Source organism: Physeter macrocephalus, chromosome 5, assembly GCF_002837175.3.
Source record: "Physeter macrocephalus isolate SW-GA chromosome 5, ASM283717v5, whole genome shotgun sequence".
NCBI lineage: Eukaryota > Metazoa > Chordata > Mammalia > Artiodactyla > Physeteridae > Physeter > Physeter macrocephalus.
The window spans coordinates 53,253,700-53,277,279 of NC_041218.1; the positions used below are offsets into that span (position 1 = coordinate 53,253,700).

A 23,580-nucleotide genomic window follows, 5' to 3' on the forward strand; every position below is an offset into this window, starting at 1 on the left:
AAGGGTAAGCTGTGACGAAGTGAGAGAGTGTCATGGACATATATACACTAACAAACGTAGGGTGGATAGCTAGTGGGAAGCAGCCGCATGGCACAGGGAGATCAGCTAGGTGGTTTGTGTCCACCTAGAGGGGTGGGATAGGCAGGGTGGGAGGGAGGGAGATGCAAGAGGGAAGAGATATGGGAACATATGTATATGTATAACTGATTCACTTTGTTGTAAAGCACACCATTTTAAAGCAATTATACTCCAATAAAGATGTTAAAAAAAAAAACCTATGACATATTTGACAGAAATAGAACAAATAATCCTAAAATGTATGTGGAACCAGAGAATAACCCAAATTGTCAAAGCAATCTTGAGAAAAACGAACAAAGCTGGAGGTATCACACTCCCTGACTTCAGACTATACTACAAAGCCACAGTAATCAAAACAGCATGGTAATGGCACAAAAAACAAAGACATAGGTCAATGGAACAGAATAGAGAGCCCAGAAATAAACCCATGCACCTATGATCAATTAATCTACAAAGGAGGCAAAAAAAAATACAATGGAGAAAAGACAGTGTTTTCAATAAGTGGTGATGGAAAACTGGTCAGCTACATGTAAAAGAATGAAATTAGAACATTCTCTAACACCATATACAAAAATAAATTCAAAATGGATTAAACACCTAAATGTAAGATCTGAAATCATTAAACTCCTAGGGGAAAACATAGGCAGAACATTCTGTGACATAAACCCCAGCAATATATTTTTTGGGTCTATCTCCTAAAGCAAAGGAGATAAAAGCAAAAATAAGCAAACAGGACCTAATTAAACTTAAAAGTTTTTGCACATCAGAGGAAATCATTGACAAAATAAAAAGACAACCTACTTAATGAGAGAAAATATTTACAAATGATATGACAGATAAGGGGTTAACATCCAAAATAAATAAACAGCTCATACATCTCAAGATCAAAAAACCATACCCATTTTAAAAATGGGCAGAAGACCTGAAAAGACATTTTTCCAGATAAGACATACAGATGGCCAAGAGGCACATGAAAAGCTGCTCAACATCACTAATCATCAGAGTAATGCAAATGAAAACAAGACATCACCTCACACCCGTCAGAATGGCCATCATCAAAAAGAGCACAAATAACAAAATGCTGGAGAAGGTGAGAGAAAAGGGAACTCTCCTACACTGTTGGTGGGAGTGTAAATTGGCACAGTCACTGTGCAAAACAGTATGGAGGTTCCTCAGAAAACTAAAAATAGAACTACCATATGATGTAGCAATTTCATTCCTGTGTATATATACAAAAAAAAAATGAAAACAGTTCAAAAAGATACATGCACCCCAATGTTCGTAGCAGCATTATTTACAGCTGCCAATATATGGAAGCAACATAAGTGCTCACTAACATATGAACGGATAAAGAAGATGTGGTACATATATTCAATGGAATATTACTCAGCCATAAAAATTAATGAAATTTTGCCATTTGCAATAACATGGATGGACTTGGAGGGTATTGTGCTAAGTGAAACAAGTCAGACAGAGAAAGACAAATACTGTATGATATCACTTATATGTGGATTCTAAAATAATAAAACAAATTAGTGAATATAAGAAAAAAGAAACAGAATCACACATATAGAGAATAAACTAGTAGTTACCAGTTTATTGGAGAGGGGAGAGAGGAGGGGCAAGATATGGGTAGGGAACTCAGAGTTACAAACTACTATGTATAAAATACATAAACTACAAGATATATTGTACAACACAGGAAATATGGCCAATATTTTATAATAGCTATACATGGAACATAACCTTTAAAAATTGTGAATCACTATGTTATACACCTGAAAACTCATATAATACTGTACATCAAATATACCTCAATAAAAAAATAAAGTGAAAATGCAACCCACAGAATGGGAGAAAATATTTGCAAATCATGTATCTAATAAAGAACTTGTATCTAGAATATAAGGAACTCTTACAACTCAGTAATATAAAGATAACCCAACTTAAAAATGATCAAAGGTTCTGAATAGACATTTCACCAAGAAATATATATATATACAAACGGCCAATAAGGAAATGAAAAGATGCTCAACATCACTAATCATCAGGGAAATGCAAATTGAAACTACAACGAGATACTACTTCACACCTACTAAGATGGCTAGAAGCAAAAAGTCAGGTAAAAAACAAGTGTTGGGGAGGATAAAAACTTGGAACCATGCCTGATACACTGCTGATGGAAATTTAAAATGGTTGCAGCCACTTTGGGAAACAGTCTGGCAGTTCCTCAAACAACTAAACACAGAGTTACAGTTTGACCCAGAAATTCCACTCTGAGGTACATACCCAAGAGAAATGAAAACATATGTCCGCAGAGAAACCTGTATACCAGTGTTTACAGCAGCATTATTCGTAATAGCCAAAAGGTAGAAACAACCCAAATGTCTATCAACAGACAAAAGGATAAATAAAATGTGGTAAATCCACACAATGGAATATTATTCAGCCATTAAAAGGAGTAAGTACTGATACACACTAAAACTTGGATAAACCTTGAAAACATTATGCTAAATTAACGAAGCCAATCATAAAAGTTTACATATCATATGATTCCATTCATATGTACGTCCAGAATAGAAAAAATCTAGAGAGACAAAAAGTACGTTAGCGGTCATTTAGGACTGGTGTGGCTGGATAGTGACATCGAGTGTCCATAACTAAGGAATATGGAATTTCTTTTTGAGGTAATGAAATGTTCTAAAACTGACTGCGGTGATAGTTTGCATGCATCTTTGAATATACTAAAAATCACTGAGTTGTAAACTTTAAATGGGTGAACTGTAAGGTGTTTAAGTTATTTCTCAATAAAGCTATTTTAAAATGATTATAAAACTTTACTGAGGGCTTCCCTGGTGGCGCAGTGGTTGAGAATCCGCCTGCCGATGCAGGGGACACAGGATCGTGCCCCGGTCCGGGAAAATCCCATATGCCGCGGAGTGGCTGGGCCCATGAGCCATGGCCACTGAGCCTGCGCGTCTGGAGCCTGTGCTCCACAACGGGAGAGGCCACAACAGTGAGAGGCCCGCATACCACAAAAAAAAAAAAAAAAAAAAAACCACACTTTACTGAAAGACATGCCATATTTCATTTAACATAAGGGACATTGGAATTAAAATATTCCCAATAAAACTATGAACCATGATAAAAAGACTTCGATTATGAGAAATAGCCCAACTTCAGAGATAATAAATTATTTTTAAAAATAGTAATACTGGGACTTCCCTGGTGGTGCAGTGGTTAAGAATCCACCTGCCAATGGAGGGGACACGGGTTCGAGACCTGGTCCAGGAAGATCCCATATGCTGCGAAGCAACTAAGCCCATGTGCCACAACTACTGAGCCTGTGCTCCTAGAGCCCGCAAGCCACAACTACTGAAGCCCGCACGCCTAGAGCCCATGCTCCGCAACAGGAGAAGCCACTGCAATGAGAAGTGCACGCACCGCAATGAAGAGTAGCTCCTGCTCGCCGCAACTAAAGAAAGCCAGAGCACAGCAACAAAGACCCAATGCAGCCAAAATAAATAAATAAATAAATAAATAAATGTTTCTTTAAAAATAATAATAATATTGTATTTATATTTGCAAGTTCCTAGAAGAGTAGATCTTAAAAGTTCTCATCACACACACACAAAAAATTTTGTAACTATTATGGCCAGAGATGTTAACTAGACTTACCGTGGTGAGCATTTTCACAATGTATATAAATATTGAACCATTATGTTGAAGGCTTAAAGCTAATATAATGTTAAATGTTAATTATACCCCAATTTCAAAAAATGAAAAAAAGAATCAATTTTTGCTACATGATATATGTATCTTTGAATATAATTAAAACTACTTATGAAATTATTTAGAACAAAAAATATTAGTAATAATAAAATCTATCTTACAATCAATACAATAAAAAGTAAAATAATATGTCCTAAACAAATGGAGAGCTATTATTTTCCCAATAATTGTGTATCATTAAGATAGCAATTCTCCTTCAAATTAACCTATAAATTCAATATACTTTCAAAGTCTCAACAGTGTTTTTCAGAAGACTTATTAACAAGTTGGTGCCAAAATTCATATGGAAAAATAAAGTGACAAGAATAGCCAAGGCAATGTTAAAGAAAAATGTGAGGAAGGTAAGCCAAAACCCTCTACAAAGATACAGCATTTAAAATAGTGTAGTGCCAGCACAGGGATCAATAGTCAAAGAACAGAATAGGCCCAAAATAGATTCATGAATACATGGAAATTTGATACAGCATAGACTGGCATTATTAATCAGTGGGAAATGACTGATTATTGAATAAATGGTGCTGGGTCAACTATCTGTCCACATATAATAAGATAAAATTAGATCCTTAACTTCATATCATACACAAAAATTGATCTGAGAAGGATTAAAAATATAAACGGGAAATGGAGGGAAAAGGCAGGTCCAAGAAATAGCAGATGAAGATCATTTAACCAGAAAAAATATAATAAAGCAAGATTCATTCATTCAATACTATTTATTAAGGTCCTACTATGTGTAAAGCACTGCTACAGACACTGGGGATACAATGACGCATAACACAAAGTCCCTGCTTTATTGAGCTTACAGACCAAATATAAATTTTTTAAAAACTTAATGGAACAATAATCTATTTTAAAAAGGATACATACACAGACTTTTATAGAAAGATTCACAAGAAACTAGCAATAACAAGTGTTTCTAGGGAAGGGACTTGGATTGCTGACGGAATACAAATAGAGAGATTTCTAACAGCATGTGCTTCCTCTTGTAACTCTTGAATTTTGCATCATACACGTTATGTGAAGGAACAACTATTTAAAGGAACTAACCTTATAATAAACATAAGAGTTGTACAATAGTGAAATGGGTTGCTCCAAACTTAAAGGTATTTAAGCAGAGAATGAAGGCCATCTGTTAGGGATATTATTGAAGAAATTCTCCCAGGGGGCTGGGGAAAAGTGAATTAATTATCCTCTAATACCTCTTTCATTGCATAATTCCATGATTTCTCTCCATTTGTGACATGGGCCCTGCAATGTCCAGACAAGAGCTCCCTCATTTGTTTGATAACTATGTGTGATCACAAAATGTGGGTAAAGACAACACCATTCCCAGCACTAATGGCTGCCTCAGATAGAAGCAAATACTGCACATGCCAAGTATTCTTCTAATTTAATGTCCACACATAGCTACCCACATTAAAGAGAGACTTCTTGTGTTTATTCATCTTCCTTACACATACACCTAGCAGAGTGTCTAGCACATGGCTGACAGATTACAACCTGTTGTAGGCAGACCTCTAAGATGTCCTCCAGTCAGCCCTACTTCCCAGTATTCATTTTGTTACATTATCCCATCCCTCTGAGTATAGCCTTGACCTAGGGAAATGCCTCTAATAAAGAGAAAAAGTGATGGATATCACATCCATGAGTTGGTTATGAAAAACTGTGACTTATGTCTAACTAACAGACTCTTCTACTGCTTTCTCTGCTTATGCACTTTGATGAGAAAAGTTGCCATGATGGAAGTACGGCAATCTCTGGTCAACAACTAGAGAGAAACTAATTCTGCCAACAACTATGTGAGCCTAGAAACAGATCCTTCCTCAGTCAACCTTTAAGATGACTATAGCCCACCCAACGACCTGACTGCTGCCTGTGAAAGGACATGAAGTAGAGGATCCAAAAAAGCTGCACTCAGACTCCTGGCTCATGAACTTTTAAGACAATAAATGTGTGTTAAATCGCTAAGTTTCTGGATAATTTGTTACAGGGTAATTTTTCTATCAAACCTGAAAGAACATGAGTTTCAAGTGTTCACTTTGGGTGAAGCTGTAACCTCTGTTATTTTTCTAATGGCAAAAACTCTGTATCATAACGCTTTTCAAAAACGTAAAACATTATCAACCTTCTTCATTATCGCATTCTATAGAGATGGCCAGTAAGTGTAATGAATAGTTTCATAATCTCCCAAAAGTTGTCTCCAATGTTTTTTACTACTGCCCAAGAAGTGGGGCAAAACTCCTTAATAATCATTCCTAATGTGTGTTTAAAAATTAATTTCATGGGCTTCCCTGGTGGCGCAGTGGTTAAGAATCCTCCTGCCAGGGCAGGGGTCACGGATTCGAGCTCTGATCCGGGAAGATCCCACATGCCACAGAGCAACTAAGCCCGTGTGCCACAACTACTGAGCTTGCACTCTAGAGTCTGTGAGCCACAACTACTGAAGCCGGCGCACCTAGAGCCCGCACACCGCAATGAAGAGTAGCCCCCGCTCACCGCAACTAGAGAAAGCCTGCGTGCAGCAATGAAGACCCAACGCAGCCAAAAATAAAGTAAATAAAATAGATAAATTTATTTTAAAAATTAATTTCATGGGATAATAGTAGGTACTACAAAATAAAAAATTTTTGGTCAAATAAGAGACCATACAGTTAAACAAAACTATGTGTGTTCCTTCATTGCAGTTCAAACTACCAAAAGAATATGAGGTCATGTCAGCTGGAAGAAATAAAACTTCCTTCGTTCATAGATGACATGACTGTCTATGTAGAAAATATGAAAGCATCAAATAAAAAACTCCTAGAACTAGTTGAGTGATTATAGAAAATTTGTAGGCTCTAAGGTTAATATACAAAATTCAATCATTTTCCTATATACCAGCAATGAACAAGTAGAATTTGAATTTTAAAACACAATACAATTTATATTTATACCTTCCAATATTAAATACTTGAGTAGAAATCTAACAAAATATGTACAGGATCTATTCGAGAAAAAAATTATAAAACTCCTATGAAAGACATTAAAGAACTAAATAAATGGATGGTCCATGCTCATGGAAAAAAACACAATATTGTCAAGATATCAATTCTTCCCAACTTCACCTATAGATTCAATGCAATCTCAATGAAAATCCCAGCAAGTCATTTTGTGGATATCAACAAAATGATTCTAATGTTTACATTGAGAGGCAAAAGCCCCAGAATAGCCAATACAAAATTAAAGGAAAAGAATAAAGGACTGTTACTACCCAACTTCAAAACTCACTGTAAAGCTACAGTAGTCAAGACTATGTTGGATTAGTAAAAGAATAAACATATAGATCAGTGGAACAAAACAGACCCACATAAATATAGACAACTGATCTTTGACAAAGGAGAAAGGGCAATACAACGAAGAAGATAGTCTTTTCAACAAATGGTACTGGAACAACTGGACACCCACATGCAAAAAAATGAATCTAGACACAGATCTTATACCTGTCACAATAATTAACTCAAAAAGGATCACAGACCTAAATGTCAAATGCAAAACTATAAAACTCCTAGAAAACATAGGAGGAAATATAGATGAAGCTGGGTTTGGCAACGATTTTCAAGATACAACACCAAAAGCACAATCCATGAAAGTAAAGAATAAACTGGGCTGCATTAAAATTAAAAATTTGTTCTGCAAAAGACATATTCAAGAAAATTAGAAGACAACCACAGATTGTGAGAAAATATCTGCAAAAGATGTATCTGATAAAAGACTGTTATTCAAAATATACAGAGAACTCTTAAAACTCAATAAGAAAAAAGATTTAAAAATGCGCCAAAGACCTTGCCAAATACCTCACCAAAGAAGATATACAGATGGCAAATAAGCATATGAAAAGATGCTCCACATCACATGTCACCAGGGAAAAGTAAATTCAAACAATGAGATACTAGTACACATCTATAAGAATGGCCACAATCCAAAACACTGACCGAATGCTAGTAAGGCTGTGGAGCAACAGGAGTGCTTATTCATTGCTAGTAGCAATCAAAAATGGTACAGCTTAGAAGACAGTTTGGCAATTTCTTTAAAAGCTAAACTATTTAAATATATTATTACCATACAATCCAGCAACTGCACTCCTTGGTAGTCACCCAAGGAAATAAGACTTATGTCCACACAAAAACCTGCACATGGATGTTTATTGAAGCTTTATTCATAATTGTCAAAACCCGGAAACAACCCAAGTTGTCCTTCAGTAGGTGAAGAGATAAATAGATTGTGGAACATTCAGACAACGGATCAATGCTATCAAAGAAATGAGCTATCAAGCCATGAAAAGACATAGAGGAAACTTATGTGCATATTATTAAGTGGAAAAAGCCAATCTGAAGAGGCTACATACTGTATGATTCCAACTATATGACATTCTGGAAAAGGCAAAATTATGAAGACAGGAAAAAGATCAGTCTCCAGGTGTTTGGAGAAAGTAGAGATGAAAAGGTAGAGCATAGAGGATTTTTAGGGCAATGAAAATACTCTGTATGATATAATGGTAGATACATGGCATCATACATGTGTTCAAACTTGTAAGAATGTACAACACCAAGAGTGGATCCTAATTTAAGCTATGGACTTTAGGAAATAATGATGTATCAATGTAGGTATCAGTTGCAACAAACGTATAACTCTGTAGGGGATGTTGATAATGGATAAACTGCATACGTGGGGGAAGGAAACCTATGGGAAATCTCTACCTTCTCATTTGTGCTGTGAATCTAAAACTGCCCTTAAGAAAATAAAGCCATAAAAGCAGTTGTAGAACATAAAATATTCTCTTTTTAAAAAAATGGCAAGAGAACTTTTACAGCCTGATCATTATGGTTTTTTTAACATCTTTATTGGAGTATAGTTGCTTTACAATGTAGTGTTAGTTTCTGCTGTATAACAAAGTGAATCAGCTAAACATATACATATATCCCCATATCCCTTTCCTCTTGCGTCTCCCTCCCACCCTCCCTATCCCACCCCTCTAGGTGGTCACAAAGCATGGAGCTGATCTCCCTGGGCTATGCAGGTGCTTCCCACTAGCTGTCTATTTTACATTTGGTAGTGTATATATGTCCCAGCTTGCCCTTCCACCTCCCCCTGCCCTCAAGTCCATTCTCTACGTCTGTGTCTTTATTCCTGCCCTTCACCTAGGTTCATCAGAACCATTTTTATTTTTTTAGATTCCATATATATGTGTTAGCATATGGTATTTGTTTTTCTCTTTCTGACTTACTTCACTCTGTATAGGTCCATCCATCTCACTACAAATAACTCAATTTCATTTCTTTTTATGGTTGAGTAATATTCCATTGTATATATGTGCCACATCTTCTTTATCTATTCATCTGTCGATGGACACTTAGGTTGTTTCCATGTCCTGGCTATTGTAAATAGTGCTGCAATGAACATTGTGGGACATGACTCTTCTTGAATTATGGTTTTCTCAGGGTATGTGTACAATAGTGGGATTGCTGGGTCATATGGTAGTTCTATTTTTAGTTTTATAAGGAACCTCCATACTGTTCTCCAAAGTGGCTCTATCAATTTACATTCCCACCAACAGTGCAAGAGGGTTCCCTTTTCTCCACACCCTCTCCAGCATTTATTGTTTGTAGATTTTTTTGATGATGGCCATTCTGACCAGTGTGAGGTGATACCTCATTGTAGTTTTGATTTGCATTTCTCTAATGATTTGTAATGTTGAGCATCCTTTCATGTGTTTGTTGGCAATCTGCATACCTTCTTTGGAGAAATGTCTATTTAAGTCTTCTGCTCATTTTTGGATTGGGTTGTTTGTTTTATTGATATTGAGCTGCATGTATACTTTGAAGATTAATCCTTTGGAAACACAAAAGACCCTGAATAGCCAAAGCAATCTTGAGAAAGAAAAACGGAGCTGGAAGAATCAGGCTCCCTGACTTCAGACTACACTACGAAGATATAGTAATCAAGACAATATGGCACAAAAACAGAAAATATAGATCAATGGAACAGGATAGAAAGCCCAGAGATAAACCCATGCACATATGGTCACCTTATCTTTGACAAAAGAGGCAAGAGTATACAATGGAGAAAAGACAGCCTCTTCAAAAGTATGAAATTAGAACACTCCCTAACACCACACACAAGAATAAACTCAAAATGGGTTAAAGACCTAAATGTAAGGCCAGACACTATCAAACTCTTAGAGGAAAACATAGGCAGAACACTCTATGACATAAATCACAGCAAGATCTTTTTTGACCCACCTCCTAGAGAAACGGAAATAAAAACAAAAATAAACAAATGGGACCTAATGAAACTTAAAAGCTTTTGCACAGCAAAGGAAACCATAAACAAGACGAAAAGACAATCCTCCGAATGGGAGAAAATATCTGCAAACGAAGCAACTGACTAAGGATTAATCTCCAAAATATACAAGCAGCTCATGCAGCTCAATATCATTATACTTTTATGGACATGTTTACTGCCATATTTAACTCCTTAATATCTAGTCACACTGGGGACTATTCCATTTCACAAGACTTTAATACTGTCAGGTCTTAGTTCAGGCTACTGTCTTTACCTGAAATGCCCATCATCTCATTCTAACTCTCGTAAAATCCTAATTCAACGTTGAAGATTCACCTCAAGTAACTATTTGGTGGCATTTTTGAACAGCCTCTTCCCTCCGCTTTTTTCTACCAAATTAAAGATCAGCTCCCTTCAGAGTACTTTCTTAATATTCTCTATATAAATATTGGTTGTTTACTTGTTCACATTTCTAAATTATTAACTCCTTCAATGCTGTAATCCTAAAAAGCAGCACTTAGTTCAATTCCTGATATAGAAGGCACTCAAAATAGGTTGTCTGTATACATACATACATACATACATACACATATATATATATGTATCAATCAAAGCAGTATGAATGACACAGATGTATGACAAAGAAAAGATACAGCCAGGTACTTATAAAAAGTAGTAAAACACTAATTTTATTATAATATGATCTTTGAAGATATAGCAAAGACTGTTTTTCCTTAATTATTACACAGATTACATATACAATTTGTGTGACAAACATACAATCCAGTAGTACTCTCTAGCAGTAATTTTCTGGCAATGGTGTAAGTACTGCACTTAAATTTTTTCAATACTTCTTTACTGTGAATGCTATTTTGTATTCTTACAAAAATAAGAGGACATCTTCAGTCAAATATTTAAGTTTATATTACTGTTACACACCTATATCACAGGTTTCCAACCAGTAAATGACAAAAAGGTAACATACCAAATGAAACTGATCCACCTTCGGGATTCCATCCTCATTTGTGTCAAATTCCTGATTTTGAACAGAAAGCTGTTAAAGAGAATGAGAATGAATAAGTTCCCAATGTACCAAAATACTGATCCTATAGCAGAGGCAAATCTGGAACTTTTCAGGTTCTAGAGAGAAGAGAAGAGCTCAAAGAAAGCACATTAGTTCTTGCAGGATAAAAAAACTTTCATAATAACAAGTACCAAACAGTCTCTGTGGCTCCTAACATATCAATCAGAGTTGATGCATACACTATAAGCACTTTTAATACTTCCTCACTTTACAAGCAAATATATTAAAATTTTGTAGCACTCCCATTCATGGTTCTACTTTATGTCCACAACCATTTTCTTCTTTCTTCTCATCTTCAATTTATAATATCTTGCTCTGTTTTCAAGTACCCCTGCGAACTGCCTTATATCCTTTCTGGAACAAGATAAGGTATTTAATAAATTAAGGTAAAGTCAGCCAAAAGGAAGGCATATATACACAAGGCTGAAACTCTGGCAAGAGGACTAGATTACTTTCATAAATGTAAGAACTGCAACAAATAGGTGATACCAGAAGCTATGAGAGTAAACAACACCACCCAAGGAAGGGCTGTACGGTGAAAACTTTAGTAGGATGTGGGCTAAATCCTTGGGAACACTAACATTTAACAGATAGGCAGTAAAGAGGAGTAAAAGAAATGCCCAGTCACAGAGACAAAAGAAGAACTTAGAAGGTATCGTGTCACAGAAAACAATGGGTAATTACTGTGGATATTTTTTTCCTGATAGATCAGACTTAACCATATTTTTAGGCTAAAGGAAAGGTGAAGAATAAAAAGAAAAGAAATAGACTAAAGATACAGTGAAGACAGAAGAATGGTAAAAGTGAGGTATTAAAACAGGAGAGCGAATGGGCTCAAGGTCACATGCAGATGGCTTGCACAAGAGAAGGAGCACTTTAATTCTCTGAGATAGGAGAAGACAGAAGACCGGGTAAAGAGGTGACCAGTTTGTAGACAGAAGCACTGAAATTTTATGGAAAGCACATACCATGACCTCAGTTTAAAAAAAAAAATTAAGAGGCAAGGTCTACTGAAAAGAATGGGTATAAGATTTAGGTAGGGGCTTAAGGAAAGCAGTAAAAGGTTTAAAGTAATCATTGAGGGAAATATGAGAATGAACTGGCTGTGGGCAGATGAAAGGACTACAAGAAAGCACTGAGGACCTAACAGAAGTAAGACTGATATGGTGGTGACATTCTGCAAAAGCATTCAGTTCCCCAGGTGTTCAAGGGGTCCCATTCCATACCATTCTTCTTCCCTCTTAAAATAAAATCTGAATAAAACATAACCCACAAACCTAAGAAGACTCTGAAAAGTGGAAATAAGAAGCTAAAATGGAAAGAAGAAAGTGAAGTGGCTAGGAACTTTGGGATTTAAGAAATGACACAATGGTGAATTCCCTGGGTTTTATTTTTGACTCTCCTATATCCCACAATGGATGTTAGAGAAGCCTGCAACCAAGAAATGGCAAGAGTCACAGACCAAAATAGCTCCAAGAAAAACCTGCTCCATCTAGCTAAAGGACTGTGAATAGGGTAGTCTACCAGAACAGAAAACCTTTTTGGTAACAGCCTCTATTCCAGCCAAACACCAAAGGAAAAGCTGTGTCAGCGGGACTGAGTGGGGAGCTGAACTCCCACTCGTACTCATCAGCAAAAAGGCAGAACAAGGTTGTATGTGATGGCACTAGTTGGCAATCTACTCCAAGGGGTACTGTCAGTGGGACCCAGTGGGGAGCTATCTTCTACTACCACTCAACAGCAACAAAGTGGAAAAAGTAGTGTGAGGCAGTGTTAGCCAGCACTCTATTTTTCCCTCTCCACTCCCCAAGTGACAGGAGGACCCAGTGGGAAATGAAACTTATACCCTCACCAGGTAGCAACAAGGTACAAGGAGGTGGAATAAGGTAGTGGTAAAGCAGTAATAGTTTAACACTTTGCTCCTCCTGCTCCCTGCACTCAAAAGAGAGATGAATTTCCACTCCCAACCATCAGGAACGAGAAGAGGCAAAGTAGTACAAATCAGCATTCCACTTTTGCTGAGGTGGTGTCAGCAGAGCTCAATGGGGAGCTGAAGATCTAAACTCATCTGAAACTGTACACTACACCTAAACAAGGTAACTGTCTGCAAAAAATGAAGATTAAATAGGATGCAGAGTCTCAGAACATAATACCCCAAATGTTCAGGCTACAATCAAAAATCACATGTCAAATTTAAAACCAACAAAATCTTAAATGACAAAAAGACAATCAACAGAAGACATCAAGATGACACAGATGCAAGAATTATCTGACAAGGATTTTAAAGGAGCCATCATAACAATGCTTAGAGATCAATTAGAAACATGCATGAAAGAAAAAAAAATAGAAAGCCTCAGCAAAGAAGACAGAAGATATAGAGAAAACCAAATAGAAATTTTAGAAATGAAAAACAACAACAGAACAACAGAAATAACTCACTGATTGGCTCAACAGTAGAATGAATATGACAGAGGAAAGCACCGATGAAACTGAAGATAGAAAAACAGAAAATATCCGGATTGAACAACATAAAGACAATGAACACAGCCTCAGGAACCTGTGGGACAACAACAAAAGATCCAAAATTTGTATCATCAGAGTCTCAGAAAAAAAGGAGAAAGAGTGTAGGACTAACAAAATAGTTATATGAATAACAGCTGAACAAAATTTCACAAATTTGCTAAAAAATATAAACAAATTGAAGAAACTGAGCAAACCCCAAAGAGAGTAAACCCAAAGAAATCCGTGCTAAGACACATCATAATCAAACTTCACAAAACTAAAAACAAAGAAAAGTCTTAAAAACAGGTGGCGAGAAACATCACATTACCTATAAGAGGAATAATGATTCAAATGACAGTGGAGTTCTCATGAGAAACCATGAAGGCCCAATGAAAGTGGCACAGCATTTTTGAAGCAATGGAAGAAAAGAACTATAAACCAAGAATTCTGTACACAGCAAAAAATATCCTTCAGAAATGAAGGTGCAATTAAGATGCTCTCAGATGAAGGAAAACTAACAATTTGTCACCAGCAGTCTTACCTTGAAAGAATGGCTAAAGTAAGTTCTTAAAATAGAAAGGAAATGATAAAAGAATAAATACTGAAACATCAGGAATGAAAAAAGAACAATTGAAAAGAGTAAAAATATGGGTAGATGTTATAGATGATCCTCATAAATAACACACTTTGAGAAGTGAACTCCAAGCTCTCTGCACTTGGATCCAATAAGAAAGCAATAATGAGTCTGAAGTTCTTGGTTGGGTCTCAAAGGAGGTCCAGAAACACATGAAATTCCTGCACAGAGGAGGGCATTAGAGATGTTAGTGGCTCCATCCAGCCTGGAAGCCTTAATCCTCCTACATCCAATTCTATAATAGTGAGATCCATTCCACTCAGTCTGCTTAATTATGATATTAGTATCACTTCCAGATTTTAGGGGGCTGCCACCCATTCTCCTTCTCTTGAGATTTCTCTTAATTGGAATATTTGTGAAAGGCACTCATCATAGGCCACATTAGCTGGGTCTAAAGGAATGACAGATATGGAATATTACTTTTCCCCTTGTCTCTTAGTTGGGGATTAAACATCAAAACGAAGCATAATGTATAAAAAGTACACCTGACCTCTAAACAGAAGTGTTACTCACATCCATGCAAGGCTTTCTAAAAGGAGGACTTCTCATCAAAGAGCTCATAGAGACAAGGTTAGAGATGCCTTAATAGGGCACTGTAAAATGTAAGGGACTTCACTGTAATCAGTGCAATGACACTTATTAGTAACTTATTTCCGAAGCCTGGGCCCCTTCAGCAATTGTTCCTCATTGGCTTCAGTGAAGACTGCACCTTCTAGGCTTAATATGTGATGTGAAGGCAGAAGGTGGTCTTGAACGCAGCCTCAAGACACTGAAATTCTGAGATGGGATGTTACTTAAGAAGTGATGTCCTTTTCTGACTTTCACATGCCTCACGTCTACACTCAGGATGATGATGTACTCCCTCACATGGTTGTTTAGGAGGATGCAATGAGATGAAGTTCATAAAGCACATTAACTAAGTTCCAAACATGCACTATGTGCTCCCAGCAAGGGAGTATGTTATCACCATGTTATAAATACACATAATAATGTCCTTCAATTAATAAATATAATGTTTAGTCATACTCTGGAGAAAAATCAAATATATGTGTCTTTTATAAAAATTAGTCTCACAAAGAAATAAAACCTTAAAAAATAGAATATTTTAAAAATCATATATAGCAGACCACAAAACATATCTAGAAACGAGGTTTGTCTAAAGAGGCTAAAGAGATGAATAGGAGTCAAAGGGGATACAGGGTAGCCTAGATGTTATATGATGGGGTCCAACGCTGAAGAAGAAAGGAAGAGAAGCTAGGAGGTTGCTGATAGACTAGGGAGAAAGGGAAGACAGTGGACAAAACATATTGGAGATTTAAGAGCAGTTATAGTAAAATGAGAGGATAGGAAGTCCTGTCCAGATAAAAATATACTGGATTGGATTCTTTACTTTTGTAAAAGAAAAACTATAGGGAATCACAAAATCCTGGTTTCGGAAGGTAACTGAAACTGCATGAAAGTATGGGTCTCAAATTGTTAAGGAGGTCCAAAAAATGCAAAGCTAAGTTGTTCAATGGGGGATCAACATGACCACTAGTATCTCCTAGGAACATCTTTGGAGTTGGAATAAAAAGAAAATCTTCAAACAAGGTTCCAAAGAAATGTATGATGGGCCATGGTGGAGAGACCAGAAGATGAACGCACCAAGGAAACATGGCACATTTTATTTAAAAAAAAAAAAAAAAAAAGCCTAATACTTCAGCACATAATTGTGGCTAAAATTTAAACATTCATTTTGATATCATAAAGGCATGCTTTCATTCAATTAATATTCCAGTGACAGCTCTGCACCAGGGACGCTTCCAGGCATACGATCCACTAGCAAAGAAGACGGACATGCTACCTGAGATTACATTCTATTGGCAGAAGCAGACAATAATCAAGATAAATAAAACACATGTATAGCACGTTCAGAGAAAACTAAAGCAGGGAAAAGCGTTGCATTTTAGAGAAGTCCATGCTAAAAAAGTGTCATTTGAATAAAAGAAAAAAACCATTACTTCTATTTTAAAATTATTCAGCTTCCTCACAGTAGCACACAAACACAATTTTTTTCAATATCACATCAGAACTGTTCTAATTTTTAAAACTGGCTTCTAGAAATGCCTTTAAGAATTTCATTATAACCCGAAAAAATACAGAAGAACCTTAATACAAACAACTTTAAGACTACTTGCCAAATGTACCAGTTAAAAGATATGATTTATTGCTCAAGGTAGAAGGGGTGCCAACACTCAAACACTAGAATTTTCTGTAGTTGAAGGCAGTCTTCAGAATCTGTCATTTAATCTGGGTCTCATACCACAAATGATCCTAAACCAAAATATGTTATGATATGCCCCAAAACATCCAGTCAGTATTCTAGTGTTTAAATATCAAATAAGCTGTTACTTTCATTTTTGCTTATTCCAAAACTTTTAAAAGCCATATCGTGACAATAATCTAGTCATGGCTCTGGAAATAAGATTCTTCGCTAATGATTCCAGTTTAACTCTGAATATTGTCTTTTGAAGCATAGCCCTTGGGTCTTGACTTTTTGCCCTTTTATATATTTTACACTATGTGTTTCTATTGTAACTTGCCCAGTTCTTTGAGGAGGAATATCAAAGCATCTGTAACCTCTGGTACTAAACTAACTTTCCTATCAATAAATTAGCTGGTTTTTTTAAAAAAGAACTTGAACAACTAGAAAACAGGTTTTTAGTTTTTTAAAGATATCACAATAGCTCCAAAAAAATGAAATACTTAGGTATAAAATCTAACACACATGTATAGGATCTATAAGCTCAAAAATAACAAAATGCTGATGAAACAGATCAAAGAAGACTTAAATAAATGGATTCACGGATTAAAAAACTTAACATAGTAAAGATGTCAACTATTGAAAATGTCAATTCTCCCCAACTTGATCAACGGATTTAATGCAGTTCCAGTCAAAATCAAAATCACAGAGGCTTTCTGTGTATATAGACAAGCTGTTTCTAAAATATGTATGGAAAGGCAAAGATATCTGAATTGCTAAACAATCTGAAAAAACTGTTTTACTAATCATACAATTTTAAGATTTACTATAAAGATATAGTAATCAAGATAGTGTGGTATTAGTAAACAGACAGATATATAGATCAATGGAACAAAATAGAGTCCTGAAACAGACTCACACAAATATTACCAACTGATTTTTTACAAAGGTGCAAAGGAAATTCAGTAGAGAATCATAGTCTTTTTAATAACTGGACATCCATATGCAAAAAAAAAAAAGTTGACCTTGACACAAACCTCACTCTTTACATAAAAATTACATCAAAATAGATCCTAGATCTAAAATGTAAAACATATATATATAAAGCCTTTAGAAGAAAATATAGGGGAAATCTTTATGACCTGGGGTTAGGCAAAGATTTCCTAACTATAATACCAAAAGCATTACCCATAGAAGGAAAACAATAATAAACTGAACTTTCTCAAAATTAAAACCTTTTTCTCTACAAAAGGCACTATCAGGAAAATGAAAAGACAAGCTACAGACTAGGAAAAATATTCAAATGACATCTGACAAGGGATTTGGATCTAGAATTTTTTTTTAGATGTTGGGGGTAGGAGTTTATTTATTTATTTATTTATTTTTGCTGTGTTGGGTCTTCGTTTCTGTGCAAGGGCTTTCTCTAGTTGCGGCAAGCGGGGGCCACTCTTCACCGCGGTGTGCGCGCCTCAGGGCTCAAATCCGTGTCCCCTGCAATAGCAGGCAGATTCTCAACCACTGCACCACCAGGGAAGCCCTAGAATATATTTTTAAATGCTCACAACTCAATAGTAAGAAACCCAATTTTTAAAATGGGCAAAAGACTTAGACACTTCACCACAGACGATATATGCAAGGCAAATAATCATCAAATAAAAAGATGCTCAACATCATTATGCATTAGAGAAATGCAAAACCACCATGAGAAGACACTATTACAGACCTAAGAGAATGGCTAAAACAGAAAACAACAGCAATATGAGGTATTAGCAATCATGCAGAGTGTCTGAAACTCTCATACAGTGCTGGTTCTGAGAATGCAAAATGGTACAGCCACTCTGGAAAACAGTTTGACACCACCTTATAAAGTTATACATACAATTACAGTCTACTCAATAATCGCCCTCCTATTTATTCTAGAGAAGTAAAACCATGTTCACACAAAAACCTATACACAAATGTTCCTAGAAGCTTTATTTGTAATAGCCAAAAACTGGAAACCCAAATGTCCTTCAACAGATCAACAAAGTTGGTACATCCATATAATAGAGTACTACTCAGCCACAAAAATGGAATGAACTATTGATATACTAAACTTGGATGAATTTCAAAGGCATTATGCTGAGTGAAGAAGCTAGTCTCAAAAGGTTACATACTGTAAGATAACATTTATATGACATTCTTAAAAAGACAAAGATGTAGTGATATAGAAAAGATCAGCAGTTGCCCAGGGTTAAGGGTTAGGGAGAGGGTATGATTACAAAGGGACAGCACATAGGATTTTTTTTTTTTAGAGTTAGGGAACTGTTCTGTATCCCAGTTGTGGTGATGGGTATACTAATCTATACATATGTTGAAATTCACAGGACTGAACACCAAAAACCAATCAACTGTACTACATGGTAATTTAAAAATATAATTTTTAAAATAACTCAGTCAACATTAAAGAAGAGCAGGAATTCAGCACAATAGTGTCTTTACTCATAAAGCTCTTTACTATCAGTTAATGAAGAAAGGAAATCGGTGGAATAAAGACTGCTATTACCATACTTAAGTGATATTTTATGATAGCTCTCAGGAACATAAGAACATTTGAGACATTCACTTTCGTCCTGATGTAAAGAATAAAGAGATTACTAAAGCAATGACAAAAATGATGCCAGTACAATAATTTCTATGGCTATGATGGTTCTAGGAAACCACACAAATTTAAATACATACGCCAGAATAAGGCTAAAACTTGTGAATAATTAATTGTTGAATGGGATTCCCACTGATTACCACTTGGGTAGGTATAAATACTCTTTTTATAACAGTTTTATTGAGGTATAGTTGATGTACAATAAACTACATGTATTTAAAGTATATAATTATCAATATTTTTGATATATGTATCCTGCTACAAAATCATCACCACAATCTGGTGAACATGGTGATCATGCCAAAAAAATTTCCTCATGCCCCTTTGTAATCTATCGCGCGCTCCCTTCCTCTCTGCCCTCAAACTCCAGACCACTCCTTTCTATCACCATAGATAAGTTTGCATTTTTTAGAATTCTATATAAATAGAAACATAAAATATGTACTCTTTCTTTCCTTTGGCTTTTTTTAGCTTGGCAGAATTATTCTGAGATTCCTCCATATTACTGGGGGTAGAGGCATAACCTGAGAAATACTGAGGATTCAGTTCCAGACCACTGCAATAAAGTGAATACTGAAATAAAGTGAGTCATGAAATTTTTTTTGGTTTCCCGTAACATAAAAGTTATGTTTACACTATACTGTAACCTATTAAGTATGCAATAGCATTATGTCTAAAAAACAATGTAAGGGGGGACCTTCAAGATGGCAGAGGAGTAAGACGTGGAGATCACCTTCCTCCCCACAAATACATCAAAAATACATCTACATATGGAACAATTCCTATAGAAAAACTACTGAATGCTGGCAGAAGACCTCAGACTTCCCAATAGGCAAGAAAATCCTCACGTACCTGGAGAGGGCAAAAGAAAAAACAGAGACAAAAGAATAGGGACAGGACCTGCACCTCTGGGATGGAGCTGTGAAGGAGGAAAAGTTTCCACACACTAGGAAGCCCCTTCACTGGCTGAGATGGGAGGTGGGCAGGGGGGAAGCTTCAGAGCCATGGAGGAGAGCACAGCAACAGGGGTGCAGAGGGCAAAGCGGAGAGGTTCCCACACACAGGATCAGTGCCGACCAGCACTCACCAGCCCGAGAGGCTTGTCTGCTCACCCGCCAGGGCAAGTGGGGGCTGGGAGTTGAGGCTCGGGTTTCAGAGGTCAGATCCCAAGGAGAGGACTGGGGTTGGCTGCACGAAGACATCTTGAAGGGGACAACTGCACCATAGCTAGTGGGGAGGGAGTCCGGGAAAAAGACTGGACCTTCCTAAGAGGCAAGAGACTATTATTTCAGGGTGTGTCAGGAGAGGGGATTCTTTCTCTGTCTGTCCACAGAAAGCAGAGCAAAACCTAAACGAGCTCCAGAGATGGGTGCGAGCCGCGGCTATCACCTCGGACACCAGAGACGGGCATGAAATGCTAACTGCTGCTGCAGCCACCAAAAATCCTGTGTGTAAGCACAGATCACTATCCACAGCCCCACCCCGGAAGGCTGTGCAGCCCGCCACTACCAGGGTCCCATGATCCAGGGACAACTTCCCCAGGAGAACATACGGCGCGCCTCAGGCTGCTGCAATGTCACGCCAGCCTCTGCCACTGCGGGCTCGCCTCACATTCCAATTATAACTACCATACCCCTCCCCGTCCCTGGCCTTAGTGAGCCAGACTGCCCTAATCAGCTGCTGTTTTAACCCTGTCATGTCTGGGTGGGAACAGAGGCCTGAAGACAACCTACATACAGAGGCAGGGCCAAAACCAAAGCTGAACCCCAGGAGCTGTGCGAACAAGAAGAGAAAGGGAAATTTCTCCGTGCAGCCTCAGGAGCAGCAGGTTAATTCCCCAAAATCAACTTGAGGTACCCTGCATCTGTGGAACACCTGAATAGAAAACGACTCATCCCAAAAACAGGTTGTGGACTTTGGGAGCAACTGTAGACTTGGGGTTTGCTGTCTGCAGCTGACTTATTTCTGACTTTTATGTTTATCTTAGTATAGTTCCTAGTGCTTGTTATCATTGGTGGATTTATTGATTTGATTGCTCTCTTCTTTTTCTTTTTTTTATTATTACTACTGTTTTATTCTAATAATTTAAAAAAATTTTTTTATTTTCATAATTGTTTTTAACTTTTATTATTTACTGGGTCTTTTTCTTTCTTTTTTCTCCCTTTTCTTCTGAGCTGTGTGGATGAAAGGGTCTTGGTGCTCCGGCCTGGTGCCAGGCCTGAGCCTCTGAGGTGGGAGAGCTAGTTCAGGACACTGGACCACCAGAGACCTCCCAGCCCCACATAATATCAATTGGCTGGAGTTCTCACAGAGATCTATGCCTCAACGCTAAGACCCAGCTCCACCCGACAGCCAGCAAACTCCAGTGCTGGACGCCCCATGCCAAAAAAACTAGCAAGACAGGAACATAACTGCACCCATTAGCAGAGAGGCTGCCTAAAATCATACTAAGTTCACAGACACCCCAAAGCACACCACTGCACGCGCTTCTGCCCACCAGAAAGACGTGATCCATTCCCACCCACCAAAACACAGTCACCAGTCTGCTCCACCAGGAAGCCTACACAATCCACTGAACCAACATTACCCACTGGAGGCAGACACCAAAAACAACGGGAACAATGAACCTGCAGCCTGCAGGAGAACCCAAACACAGTAAGTTCAATAAAATGAGAAGACGGAGAAATATGCAGCAGATGGAAGGAACAAGGTAAAAGCCCACCAGACCAAACAAATGAAGAGGAAATAGGCAGTCTACCTGAAAAAGAATTCAGAGTGATGATAGTAAAGATGATCCAAAATCTTGGAAACAGAATGGAGAAAATGCAAGAAACATTTAACAAGGAACTAAAAGAACAAAAGAGCAATGAAACAATGATGAACAACAAGAGAAATGAAATGAAAAATTCTCTAGAAGGAATCAATAGCACAATAACTGAGGCAGAAGAACACATAAGTGACCTGGAAGATAAAATAGTGGAAATAACTACCACACAGCAGTATAAAGAAAAAAGAATGAAAAGAATTGAGGACAGTCTCAGAGACTGCTGGGACAACATTAAATGCACCAACATTCGAATTATACGGGTCCCAGAAGAAGAAGAGAAAATATTTGAAGAGATGATAGTTGAAAACTTCCCTAACATGGGAAAGGAAATAGTCAATCAAGTCCAGGAAGCACAGAGTCCCATACAGGATAAATTCAAGGAGAAACATGCCAACACACATAGTAATCAAACTATCAAAAATTACACACAAAGAGAAAATATTAAAAGCAGCAAGAAAAAGAAACAAATAACATACAATGGGATGCCCCAAAAGATTAACAGCTGATCCTTCAGCAGAAACTCTGCAAGCCAGAAGGGAGTGGAAGGACATATTTAAAGTGATAAAAGGGACAAACATACAACCAAGATTACTCTACCCAGCAAGGATCTCATTCACATTTGACAGAGAAATTAAAACCTTTACAGGCAAGCAAAGCTAAGAGAATTCAGCACCACCAAACCAGCTTTACAACAAATGCTAAAGGAGCTTCTCTAGGCAGGAAACACATGAGGAGGAAAAGCCCTACAAAAACAAACCCCAAATAATTAAGAAAATGGTAATAGAAACATACATACTGATAATTACCTTACATGTAAATGGATTAAATGCTCCAAGCAAAAGACAAAGACTGGATGAATGGATACAAAAACAAGACCTGTATATATACTGTCAACAAGAGACCCACTTTAGACCTAGGGACCCACAGACTGAAAGTGAGGGGATGGAAAAAGATTATTCCATGAAAATGGGTATCAAAAGAAAGCTGGAGTAGCAATTCTCCTATCAGACAAAATAGATTTTAAAACAAAGACTACTACAAGAGACAAAGAAGGACACTACATAATGATCAAGGGATCAATCCAAGGAGAAGATATAACAATCATAAATATTTATGCACCCAACAGAGGAGCACCTCAATACATAAGGCAAATGCTAATAGCCATAAAAGGGGAAATCGACAGCAATACAATCATAGTATGGGGCTTTAACACCACACTTTCATCAATGGACAGATCATCCAAAATGAAAATAAATAACGAAACACAAGCTTTAAATGACACATTAAACAAGATGGGTTAATTGATATTTATAGGACATTCCATCCAAAAACAACAGAATACACTTTCTTATCAAGTGCTCATGGAACATTCTCCAGGATAGATCATATCTTGGGTCACAAATCAAGCCTCGGTAAATTTAAGAAAACTGAAATCGTATCAAGTATCTTTTCTGACCAC

The 23,580-nt window shown here is 37.0% G+C and overlaps 1 protein-coding gene across 1 annotated transcript in view; it reads right to left on the reverse strand.

Annotated features, from left to right (window-relative positions):
- The window catches only part of STK31 (serine/threonine kinase 31), a 106,323-nt gene that overhangs the window by 13,845 nt on the left and 68,898 nt on the right, over nt 1–23,580 (reverse strand). The window contains exon 23 of the mRNA XM_024131233.2: nt 11,177–11,245. Coding sequence (XP_023987001.1) covers nt 11,177–11,245 — 69 coding nt within the window. The remainder of the gene's footprint in view (nt 1–11,176; nt 11,246–23,580) is intronic.